The sequence below is a fragment of the Lytechinus variegatus genome, chromosome 15 (genome assembly GCF_018143015.1).
Source record: "Lytechinus variegatus isolate NC3 chromosome 15, Lvar_3.0, whole genome shotgun sequence".
Lineage (NCBI taxonomy): Eukaryota > Metazoa > Echinodermata > Echinoidea > Temnopleuroida > Toxopneustidae > Lytechinus > Lytechinus variegatus.
In genome coordinates, this window is record NC_054754.1 from 30,776,557 (window position 1) to 30,788,875 (window position 12,319).

The following is a 12,319-nucleotide window of genomic DNA, read 5'->3' on the forward strand; positions in this document are numbered from 1 at the left end:
AGTTTAGAAAGGCTATTATGCCATAATCATTCATCAAGAAAGCATATATTTAAACAGTGCTCTTGATCAACAATGTATTGTTCACCCTCCACCCTGATACTTCATGCATAGAAAACGACAGTTCACATGCCTGCTATGTGATAAATTGTGCTATTGATTTAAATCTAAACTGTTTATAATGCAAGGCTTAACAACCTTTTGTTCATGTGATTAATGGTCAGCATTGGCTGCAATGGTTGACAGCCATGAATGACAAAAGAATAAATAGTTAAAACAATTCAGATTGAGGCAATTAAAATAATTACGTCCCATCCAATCCCTTATGTGTGTGACTTTCATGGAATGATGTGTTTCTTTTTTCTAGTTCATTTAAAAAGTTGTAATGTTCTCAAATTATCATGACCCGAGCAGTTCATGAAGTAAAGTAAGAATGGGGAAAATAGGGATCAGAGATACAAAAATATTGAAAGTATAATGAAGTAAGCCAGAGTTGGTATTATTGTCACCAGTCAATCCTTCTTGTAGTTTTTACAAAATGTTCTTTTGTTTGTAATAGATGGTGAAGGACAACATGAAAGAATTTCAATCCTGGAGTTGGATCGAGGAAAGACAGGCTCACTACATGAACAACCTACAGAAGGTATACGAGGAACAGGAGAGGGCAAGACAAGAGTTTGAAAAGCAAGAAGGTCTAACAAGCAGTGTACAAACCATTACACAAGGACCTACATCTGGGACTGAAGAATGTTCCTATGGAGAGGTTTCTGATCATGATCTAAAGATGGACTGTGCTGTAGAGTACTCACAAGGTAAATTCAGTTTTGATTGATTCAATGTGAGATAAAATATTAATTTAACTTTATGTTTATGCCCTTATAAAACAGGGTGGAGGAGTAAAGAGATATAATAATTAGCATTAAATTTTTAATGTGCAAAATTGTGTATATTGATATCCTGTTGGAATTTTAGGATGGTTGTCAGACAAGTTATCATCCAGTCTGCAAACGAGATTGGCATTGTAACTATAGGCCTACATAGTTTGTAGAACACTGTACAATGGAGGACATATATATTTTCATATGCTGTTCAGAGTTTACATAAATTGTGACTTGCTTTAGGCAGAAATTTTGAGATGTTATGAGGAACATGACACTGTAAAGAATATGTGGATATATATATATCTTTATTACTGTAAGTTAAAAAAACAATTTGAACCACTGTTATAACTTGATAGCTACATTATGAACAGTATGAAGTATTTTAAGATTAATAGATGAAGTCTAATAGGAAAGAAAGATTCAAACTTATGATACATTTGTTTTCCCAGATAGAGGTCACATGATATTCATCTTTTATATCTTGATATTCATCTTTTATATCTTTCAGGAGGTTTGTTGGTATGTCGGGGTGATATCAGGCAAGGTTGGATCAGTCGGGTTGATGTACAGCAGTGCTCCAAACAGAACATTGGTGCTAGGGTAAGTTAACACTGTCTGTTGAACCACTCATTTTATCATAGTGGGAAATCTCTACAGCTTCTCAAGATTTACTGAGAACTGATGAATTTTGAAATAAAGGGATGATTAATTTTCAATTAAAGAATTTTTGCCTTAATGAATCAACTCAAGAAATATATTGTGATCTATCCTTCATGAAGCTGTCATTGATTGTTCTACATTAACATACATACCTGTTTCTTACTTATAAAATTTTCTATTGTTGGAAGTAACTCATCTTTGGATAAAAACGTTCTTGGATTCTTCTTGCATCCTCAATATGAAACATGTAGGAAAGACATCTTTTTGATAGTCTTTACACTTATATTTATTTTCTCTTTATTTTCTTTTTATTTCCATTCAGCTTGACAGTAGGGTGATCTGTATGTCAATGGCTGGTCCAGACTGTGTGCTTCTTGGTACCCTATCATGGTTTCTGTATCTCTTCAATGTACAAACTCAGTAAGTCCCTCCATACTGCATCATCATATTTCATTAATGTTTTCAATTTACACTTATACAAAGTCATTCAGTACCTGAGGGGCTCCATGTCTCTCACCAGACTTGAACAAGCACACATCTTGTCAGGAAAATTATGGCGTCTCTGAGTAGAACTGTAAAGATGTTTGGATTTTGTAGACTATTTTTAGACTGCTTCCTATTCCCAATACTTCTCCATCGGTTGCAGGGATTATTTTGATACTGAGATGTCATTTAAACTACAGGAGACATCTCAGAGACTTAGAAGGAGTGTTTAGGTGTTTCCTCTAAAATGCCAAATTATGATAATGGGATTTTTTTCTTAAATCTCTTGGCCACTCTCTTCAAAATGCTTTTTAAAAAACTAACTGCATTACAGATAATTTTAAATGCCATCTCACATCATCCCAACTTTGTGTGTAATAAAAATTGATGGAAAATTTGTTAACCTTCTCAGTTCTAGTCACTCAGAGACATTTGTAACTTAGTCTTTACAAACTATCCCAGGGATCCTTGGGAATACATCTCAAATTCTGTGTTTCATTCTTTATCCAGGCAAGAGCTATGGTGTGAGAGATTACGGGACACACCACTCTGTGTCATACATGAAGGCAACACAAGGAATGTTTATGTGGGACTGGCTGATGGTACATTGGCAGTTATGGAGGTAAGTAATCAAAGCATGAAGTCCTTCCTAATTACTGTTCGTACGTTAAACACCAACCAAACTTTCAGAAATCTAGGTGTCTGTCCTCTATTTATCAATAAGTCATCATTCCATTATAAATCCTTTGTTGGATGTTGGCAATCTCAAACAAATATACCTTCTGTATTGTTTCAAAGGATCCTGAAATTCTGAATTGTTTAAGGAGCATCTGTGTCTGGTTATTACAATTCTTAAGAGTTCTGATATCTACTGGCAACAATGTTACATGACGAATGTTTGTAATATATTGTATTGTGTTATGTTATGTTATGTTTTGTAAGTTTATTTTTAGTCATGTTCTATTGTAGAATTGTATATAGTTCAATTTGTCATATCTTTTCAGGGCATCATCAACTCTCGTCCATCTGAAGTGTTCTACCATGCTATCGGAGCATCTCCTGTACGATGTATTCAACTCATACCAGATCTCAATCAAATATGGTGTGCTTCAGGAAACTCTGTCAATATCCTCAACAGGTAAGTTGGCTCATCCTCTTGGGGACTGATCCTGCATAGTCTTTAAAGAGTTAAGGTGATGGGTCTTTTGAAAGCAGTAGTACTACGCTGTCCCACATGTGCTCATTTGTGTTGGTGATCTGCAGTGAGATGACTTTTCACCACAGAATTCTACATTTCGCATAGTCAAGATTACATGTATAAATCTACAATATGTTGTTGTTATCTTGGATTTTAATGCACGTATCATTCAGATTTGAATATTTATGGTAACAATTATGGGAACAATCAATGCTGACCCTTTTCAGGACTTTCTCATCAATTTATTGCTTGCTGCAACTACTTTAGTTTCGCATTCTCATTTTTTTTTATTCCTGTAGTTCCCTGAACGTCCTTGATGGCTTTGAGATGTCTAAGAATCCTAATAATCACATTCAGAACATGGCATTGAGTGATAGAGGTGTATGGATTAGTATGCGTGGTTCATCATTCATCACACTATGGGATATACATTCACTATCATGTCTGCTTATATATGATACATCTTCTGATCAACTTCCAATCTTTAAGGTAGGTATGCACAAACTGTCTCTAGCTTACTCTCAATTTTAGGCGATATTTCTGTGATAAGATTATTCCAATAGACTAAATTCCCCTTCTGACTCAGTTGGATATTGATTTAAAAAATGCATTTTTATGGGTGCCTATATGATTTAATGATAATTGTTTCATTATTTCTGGGGGTAAGAAAACCAACCAGCCTAAAATCTGCCCAGGCACATATGATGATGATGATGATGATGATGATGATGATGGTGATGATGATGATGATGATGGTGGTGGTGTTGGTGGTGGTGGTGGTGGTGATGATGATGATGATGATGCTTATGGTGATGATAATGAAGGTGGTGGTAATTATAATAATGATGATGATGATAAGGAGGAGGAGGAGGAGGAGGATGAGGAAGACAATGATAATCTAAATCTAAAAGCCATGAAATTACACTTCATTGCTCTTCTTTTCAGGTTCCCAATGATCAGGCATCAATGTCCCGTATATCTGCTGTCATGCCATATAACAACACACTATGGATCGGTACAGCTGATGGTCACCTTACTATCTATGATGTCATTGATGTAGAAGGTCAAAACCTTCATTCTCTTACAAGGTAAATATCCCTTATCAAGTTTTTGTATCTTTATGGGGGGGGGGGGTGATCATACACTCTTCTGGAGAACATGCTGGTCACTGAATAGCCATCACATGTAATTATTATTCCCCCAGTCAGTGACGGATCGTGACCCGTAAGAGACAAATGATTGGAGGGGCACTGTATTCTTTTGTGAACAACAATGCTGTGCCCCTCTAATGCTTTGTCTCCTCCGGGTCACTGTTCGCCACTGACCCCAGTATTAAGATGATGACATGCATGCACACAATGTATACACTCTCTCCATCCCTTGGGTGCATTCCAACATGAGTTTTTAGACTCAATTGCTAGGCATACCACATAGACTTCTGCATCCTATGGTGTTCCCATTTAGCACCTGGTTTGAGATTGGCATTGTGTGGATTGACGCCTTTCCAGAGAACATTAGGCTGCGTTGGGATTCACACTCACGACCCTCTGATTACAAGGAGAGGGTCAGAACTGCTACACCACAATGTTTCCACATCCACATGAAATCTCATGAACGAGATTGGTACTTAAGTGATGGAAATTTGTATTTATAGCTCTTTGCATATCTCATGCATATTTTTAAAGGATGTTTGACTTTGGTTTATTTCTGTAGATCTGAAGATGAACTTGATGTCAAATCTAACGGCGATGATGAGGGCGTGGCCTATCAAAGTGATGATGCCATAGCAACTGGCTCGGATGATGAGAAGACTTCAGAAGCAGAGAGAAGCTCTCAGGAGAACATCGTTGATAGCGGGATGGGTGGAAGCAAAGAGGGGCTAAAGACCGGTGATGAAGATGAGGAGGATGACTTTGAGAAGAAAGATGATGAGATGAAGAAAGAAGGAAGTCAGAATAACAGAAGAGCTGAGTTGATGTTGCCAGAGATTGAGACGGCTGAATCTAAGATGAGGAAGTCAAAGACATTGGAGGAGTTTGTTGTGGTTGGAAGAGATGAGGATGGCGCAGAGTATGAGGCGTCTGTCTTTGAGAACAGTCTAAAGAATGGTACAATGAACAGTGATAAACACAGCATAAGGGAATATGCCATCAAGAATAGAAGACCAAAGAACTCTAGGAAGAGGCTGGATAGTCCCCGCAATCTGAAGAAGCTCCTTCATCCTAGACATAAATCAACATCAAGCGAGAAATCAGGAGAAGAGCAAACATCACCAACCAGTCGCACCAGCTCACATCATAAATCTAAAGACAGAGTTCAGTCAGTGCTCGGTAAACTCACTCATCGGTCGTCAACAAAGAAACATAAGAAATACCGCTACAGCCGAGAGCTACGAGAAGAAACAAGACGTGGCTCTCGCATCGGCTGTGACGACGCAACGTTGGATTCTCTTCTAGAGGTAGCCAATGGATCGGTACCGACTGGGGAACCTTTGATGGAGAAGGAAGAGGATAAATCTCGGTACTCGACACTGACCCCTAAAGGATCGTCCTTTGACCCCTCAGAGATTGACGTCTATCAGCAATGTGAACTGAGGTGTGAAGCAAAGAGGAAAATATCCGAACAACAAGTTAGGATCCTTGTCCTTACCAGGTTGGTAATCGTCCTTTCTCCAAACTGTCCTCCCTTTGTCTTTCCTCTCCCTTCTTCCTCACCTCTCTCTTGTCTCTCTGCTATTCCTTTCTTCATCTCTCTCTTTCATATCCTTTTCACCTTTTGTCTTTATGGAATGTAATAGCGTGATGCATCTAAGCAACACTAAATAAGAGAGAGCAGAAAAATATATTTTTGTGGTTATCATTTCCGTGAGAATGCATTAAAGGTCAAGTCCACCCCAGAAAAATGTTGATTTGAATAAATAGAGAAAAATCAGACAAGCACAATGCTATAAATTTCATCAAAATCAGATGTAAAATAAGAAAGTTATGAAATTTCAAAATTTCGCTTATTTTCACAAAACAGTGATATGCACAACTCGGTGACATGCAAATGAGACAGCCAATGATGTCCTTCACTCACTATTTCTTTGTTTTCTATTGTTTGAATTATACAATATTTCATTTTTTAAAGATTTGACAATAAGGACCAACTTGACTGAACCATACAGTATTAAACAATGCTAATTCCACATGTTCATGGAGGAAATACCCATTGTTTCCCTTGACAATGAGGAGAATATTAGAATAAATCACATTTCATGTAATAAAATACAAAAGAAATAGTGAGTGGATGACGTCATCAGTCTCCTCATTTACATACCGACCAGGATGTGAATATAACTGTTTTGTGAAATTAAGCAAAACTTTAAAATGTCATAACTCTTATTTTACATCCAATTTTGATGAAATTTTCAGTGTTATGCTTGTTGGATTTCTCTCTTTTTATTCAAATCAACTTTCTGTTGGGGTGGACTTGACCTTTAATTCTTGCCATTACACTGTCCATCATCATTGTCTAAGCCCTTGGCATCCAAACATTAGAGTGGACAGTGAGTAGGGGGTTTGGATTATTGCAGCAGCCAACAAGTGACAATCAATCATTCTTATCTTTATCCCGTATACAGCTTGGAAGATAAACAGCCATGCGTTGTAAGCTGTGCCGGTTACTATGGCGATGATGAATCAATTCTCAGATGGACGTGCCATACGAGAGAGGTAAGATTATTTGTATTTTGATATAAGATATATGTATTACAGTTATTATGGTTGCCTTCTTACTATTTCTGTTATTCAATTCGGTGTATCATATTTTTACACGTTTACTTGTGATCTCTTATTTTTTTGATAAATAAAATTGGTTTCAGCGAAAAATATTCAACACTAAATCTACTTTTTTCAGATCACAATGCAATACTGACAGCACCTATGTATCTATTAGTAAGTTAGTAGAGGAAGTCTGTAAAAATATGAAACTCAGTGTTACATGGGTATTTGCTAGGATGCTAATGCCAGATTAGTATGCCAAGCAATTATGTGTTGAAACTGTTGCAGGAATGCTCCCCAGGGAGTGGAGAATGCACATTCATCGTATTGTGGGCATGCCTGGGTCTGATGACCGGGGGTAAAAATATATCTGTGAAGTGTTAGGCACATTGTTCATATGTATCAAGTGCTGTATAAAAATCTATTATCATGATTAATATTATTATTGATATTCTTATCATTTTTGTTATTGTGATGAGGATGATGATGATGGTAACGATGATGATGATGAAGGTGATGACGACAATGATGATGAGATGATGATGCCGGTGACAATGATGAAGACAATAACGACGGTGATGATGATGATGACGACGACGGCGATAACGACAGTGATGATGATGAAGATGATATTGTTATAATGATATTTCCTCTCTTTTTTTTAATTCCAGAATGTCTGGATGCAGGTACCAATAGAAGACATTACTTAGAAAGCTGGACATCATTGTAAGGTTTAAAGGAGAGCAACTATTGTACTACATCAGCTCAGGTTGGAAAATGGTCGTCGCTTGACCGCTATATACCAAATCAGTTATATATCGAATGTTATATTACCATGGCAACCGTTTCATGGTATGCATGCTTCATATTGAATGCAAGATACTTTCTCTTTCTTCTTACTTCCTCTCTATTTCATTTCTTCCTTCTGTAGCATAATGGATTTTCCAAGGACATTTATCAAATGTCAAAAAAATTATGTCTTTAACACAAATCTGTTGATGTGATGAAATGATATTGAGAAAAAGTTGTTTATTTCACCGATGTTTTTTCCAAAAATTGGACAAGATCTAGTGAAAACAAGGCATTTGTTGGCAAAAATTAATGTTCACACCATGTGAAAAGAACACCTTCCTAAGAAGATTTCTTATGTATGTTGATGTCATTTTTCAATTAAGTATTTGTTGCGTTTGATTCAAAGAACACATCAAAATGCTGATTGGCAGGTTTCAATTATTTTGGGTGAAATATTGTATTTACTGTAGGAAGTACTTGAACCCTCCATCTTCTTTTCAAAATCTATTTAGATGGGTTTATTGCTTGACTATTTTTCTTCTTCCTGTTTTTTGTCAAGAAAGATCTTTGGATGTGATTCATATGTGAAAAAATGTATATAATGCAATCAAAGAGCAATTTGAATTTCAACAAAAACTGAATAAAACGTGAAGATCGTTATCGCAGCATACAGTGTTTCTCTTTATTCATATGAAGTAGATTTTGTCAGTACTTAGTAAAGTGAATAGATTTCAAAGATTAAAATATTCTCATATTGATAATGTTGATTTAAAAGCAAAAATGAATGCTTTTGAATGTGTACCATAGATAAAACTGAGTCTAAAATTTAAAACAGAAAACTTTAAAAGGTGAAGGACATATGTATATGTGTATGTATATTAATAATAGGCATATTGTGTTGTTAATCATGAATTTTATTTTTGTTTTGTTTGATCATCATTCTATTGGTCAATGCTTATGGACTTTCAAAATATTTCTTGCCACAATTTGAAGAATGTATAGGGTACAAGGAAACACATTATGTCTTAATGACTACTTAAATATGTACTTCAGATACTGCTTGAAATGGTTTAACTGTAGTAAGGGTGTATCATTTGTTATTTTTGTATCTTGTTAATGATCTACGAAATAATGGATCTTTGGAAAATTCCTTAATTAGGCAAATTTATTTAACATGATGATGTAAGCTAATCGTGTCTTGAATATAATTTTCTAGCTTTTAGTTTGCTGTATTCTCCCATGCCTTTTTTTATTCAATATCTTTCTTAGTTATAGGAATCATGAGATGTGTAGATACATCTTTTCTGTGATAAAACAAGCAAATGATTGTGCAATTGAAGCATTAATGCATGAAATAATTGAATGAATATATCACTTTTTGGTGCTGTTTCATGAGGTTGTTCATAAGTTACTCAAGAATTTCACAGTTTACATCGACTGGTGGCCATGATGTTTGTGTTCAATGAGATACACCCATTTTTTTTTCTGTGGGTGTTCATTTTCTTTAAACCTAATTAAAATTTTGAAAAAATATTGGATTTTCCATTCAGATACTTGTTTAAATGGGAATACTAATCTAAAAAGATTGGAATTCTAATATACAAAGATTGGAATTCTAATCTCTAAAGATTGTATTTCAACTGTAGCTGATGAGAAACCTATTGCTTTACAATTTGTATGTCACACTTTTGGACTTAACATTGTATTTGTTTTTTAATCATTCTTTATTTCCTAAAATTGCTGCTCTTGTACATTATTCAATCATGTAAATGATTAATTCTTCACCTTGCATATATCATTACACTCTTAGTCGGGGGCCCATGCAGGCACAATCAAATCATATTTGGTATTTCTGTCTATGCTTTTGCAGAAGTTAACCTGTCTACAAACTTATGTAATTCCCATAGGGTTTGTACAGGGGTTATTAGGTTCTAGCAGGTAGGGGGTTAAATGTTAAAGTGATGCCAAGAAGCACAATCATTGGGGTACAACTTTGGAGCTTAGCACAAAATTGGATTGTCCATATATTTTTGCTTTAGAGGCATGAATTATCCTCAGGAATCTACGACATCAGACCAGCTGACGCTGAAATGAAAGTCTTTAAAGAGGTTTTACTATCCTGCTCACCATCTATTTTTCCAAAATCATGTTTTACTTTGGTGTGGGTCACACAATTTGAATAAACTATACTTTTCCAAAAATACAGACGTACATAACAATCTTTGCTTAATATCTCATGTTATATCGCATACCAAGTTAAGGAGTTAACTTTTTTTTTTCCAATCACACATTTTTTCTTTGTATGGGCATATTATTAATTAAGATACACTTGTAATTACCTTGTAGTAAGTGATAAGCTACACTTGTAATTCTTGTAGTGAGTGATATAATTAAGTTTTTATGATGCTGATGTAAATAATTACTGAAATTTTTATAGAAGTAAGAGAACTACTATATAATACTTGCTGTTAAAGACAGTAATTTAAGATGAAATCTTATCTGCTTGTATTGCTATATTTATGATATTTTGTAGATTGTAAATTGCTCAATGTATACTAGAGTGATATCGAGCTATAAGGCTGGATGGTGAGAGTGACTTTGGATCTTGTTATGAAAATGAGTAGTAGAAATTAATTCTTGTTTCGTTTTATTTCTTATTTGAATGACTGATCTGTGACTGAATGGATATACATGTATGGTATTTAATAGCTGGTGTAAAAACACCTTGACGCTCATGTATAAAAAAACAAAATTGTATATTTGCTTTTAATTGGTGCTTATGATGTCAGATTCTTGTTTATTTAAACTGTTAGACTCTGATTATAGACAACTCTGTGCAGGTGATTAATTAGCATGTTACTTGATTTCATGTGAAAGAAAATACTTTCAAATATTCAAGACGTATAGAAATTTAGTTTCAGAATTATAACAGAAATCATATCTATTTAATATCTTTCTCGTCATGATTTAGAGCTATGATTTGTATGTATGTGAGGGGATATTTTTGAAAAAGTTGTGTACAATTAAGGGCATGTTAAGTATGTCATTGTGTTTATTGTGTAAAAGATTGTTTAGGTTTTACAAATGTCAGGCAAAGACGTGGTGCTTTTAATTGATAGTAAATGTTTTATTTGACTTGATGAAAATGCAGCTAGGTGTAAATCTGAATTCTGTAACAATAAACAACTGAAATCCAGCCATTGCTATTTTATGGTGCTGAGGTATTTCGGCCCAGTTTCATAAAGTTATCAGTAAAGAATGGTAGAATTCTGTCACGAATTTGTTCTTGACCGATCAGTGTGCACCATTTTAGTAGGCTAGCTTATAACTTGCCATTGATACATTGGCCAGAGTAATAACATAGTTCAAGCAATCAGCCATTAGGCCTTTCAAGAACATTTCTACAGCTTGATTTGATTCAGTTTGATTAGATCTTTTGTTAATCCAACAGTCACATTTACTCTTGTTTTCTCTCCACTCCATATATGAAGTCAACCTTGCTCAAATAAATCTTGCATAAATTTGAAAATTGTTTGCCACAAGACCCCATACTTAATGTTCTGAAATTTCTACCAAGGTAAATTGAAGTCACGATAAGCATTGCACATTGATCTGAATACTATCTGGATGGGCGATGAAGTGTCATACTATCTGGATGGGCGTTGAAGTGTCATGGACTGAAGCCATCGTCCGCCATGAGTTCTCGGAATCACCATACTTGTGCAATCTTCTGACTTGTTATGTTACATGTAAGATTGATTAATGCAAGTTTGATTGTAATTTTCTGATGGGTCTTGTCAAAACATTCACCTTTTCCTCTTCCCTTGAATCTCTTTTGCTCTCTCCCTCTTTCTATGCGTCTTCCTTTCTCTCGTTCCTTCATTCCCCTTTTTTCCTCTCATCGTTTTGTCTCTAATTGTCTTCTTCTCTGTGCCCCTCTCAGCCAGTTCGTAGTTCCACTCTGCGCATGATCAGAGGAAGGTCATTGGTACTAAAGTACCATGGTGGTTTAAAATTCAATGAGATTAGCAACAAATTTGATGTCTTGATTATTCATATATTCTTTTGAATTGTGTTTTTCAGTTACATCAACAAAAAACAATGCGTCCGTGAACGACTGGTATTTCGGAGTTTGCCAGGTACATTGTACAACAAAGTATAAATATGCATTCAAAGTAGAAATGCAACAAATACCTTCATAAAGCATTCATTCATGTGCTTTTCTAGTCACCTGGTCTATTCAATTTCTTCATACTGCTATGTAAGGCATACTTACCTAATATCTTGCTTTGAAATGAAAGGCCATTTGACCAAAATTGTCCATGAAGTAACTACGAACTGGTCTATTTGCTGCCTCCGTTGCTCCTCTTGTCTGACATCCTTCATATCTGGGGGGCGTTTCATGAAAGGACTTGTCGGACGTTTTATCCGACAGTTACCATAGTAACAGTGCCTCTCAGCCAATCAAACTCATGGAAAGATGTCAGATCTGACAACTTGTCGGATGAAAATATTGATAAAACGCTCCCCTGTACATCTCACTTTTA

The 12,319-nt window shown here is 35.4% G+C and overlaps 1 protein-coding gene across 3 annotated transcripts in view; it reads left to right on the top strand.

The window, feature by feature from the left end:
* Positions 1-9,961, top strand: part of LOC121429197 (TBC1 domain family member 2B-like) — a 67,641-nt gene extending 57,680 nt beyond the window's left edge. For all 3 annotated transcript variants that reach the window (XM_041626144.1, XM_041626145.1, XM_041626146.1), the window contains exons 20-29: positions 557-809; positions 1,387-1,478; positions 1,861-1,958; positions 2,532-2,643; positions 3,026-3,159; positions 3,519-3,708; positions 4,165-4,307; positions 4,933-5,871; positions 6,842-6,932; positions 7,652-9,961. In XM_041626144.1, coding sequence (XP_041482078.1) covers positions 557-809; positions 1,387-1,478; positions 1,861-1,958; positions 2,532-2,643; positions 3,026-3,159; positions 3,519-3,708; positions 4,165-4,307; positions 4,933-5,871; positions 6,842-6,932; positions 7,652-7,690 — 2,091 coding nt within the window. In that variant the 3' untranslated portion in view covers positions 7,691-9,961. The remainder of the gene's footprint in view (positions 1-556; positions 810-1,386; positions 1,479-1,860; positions 1,959-2,531; positions 2,644-3,025; positions 3,160-3,518; positions 3,709-4,164; positions 4,308-4,932; positions 5,872-6,841; positions 6,933-7,651) is intronic.
* The last annotated feature ends 2,358 nt before the right edge of the window (positions 9,962-12,319 follow it).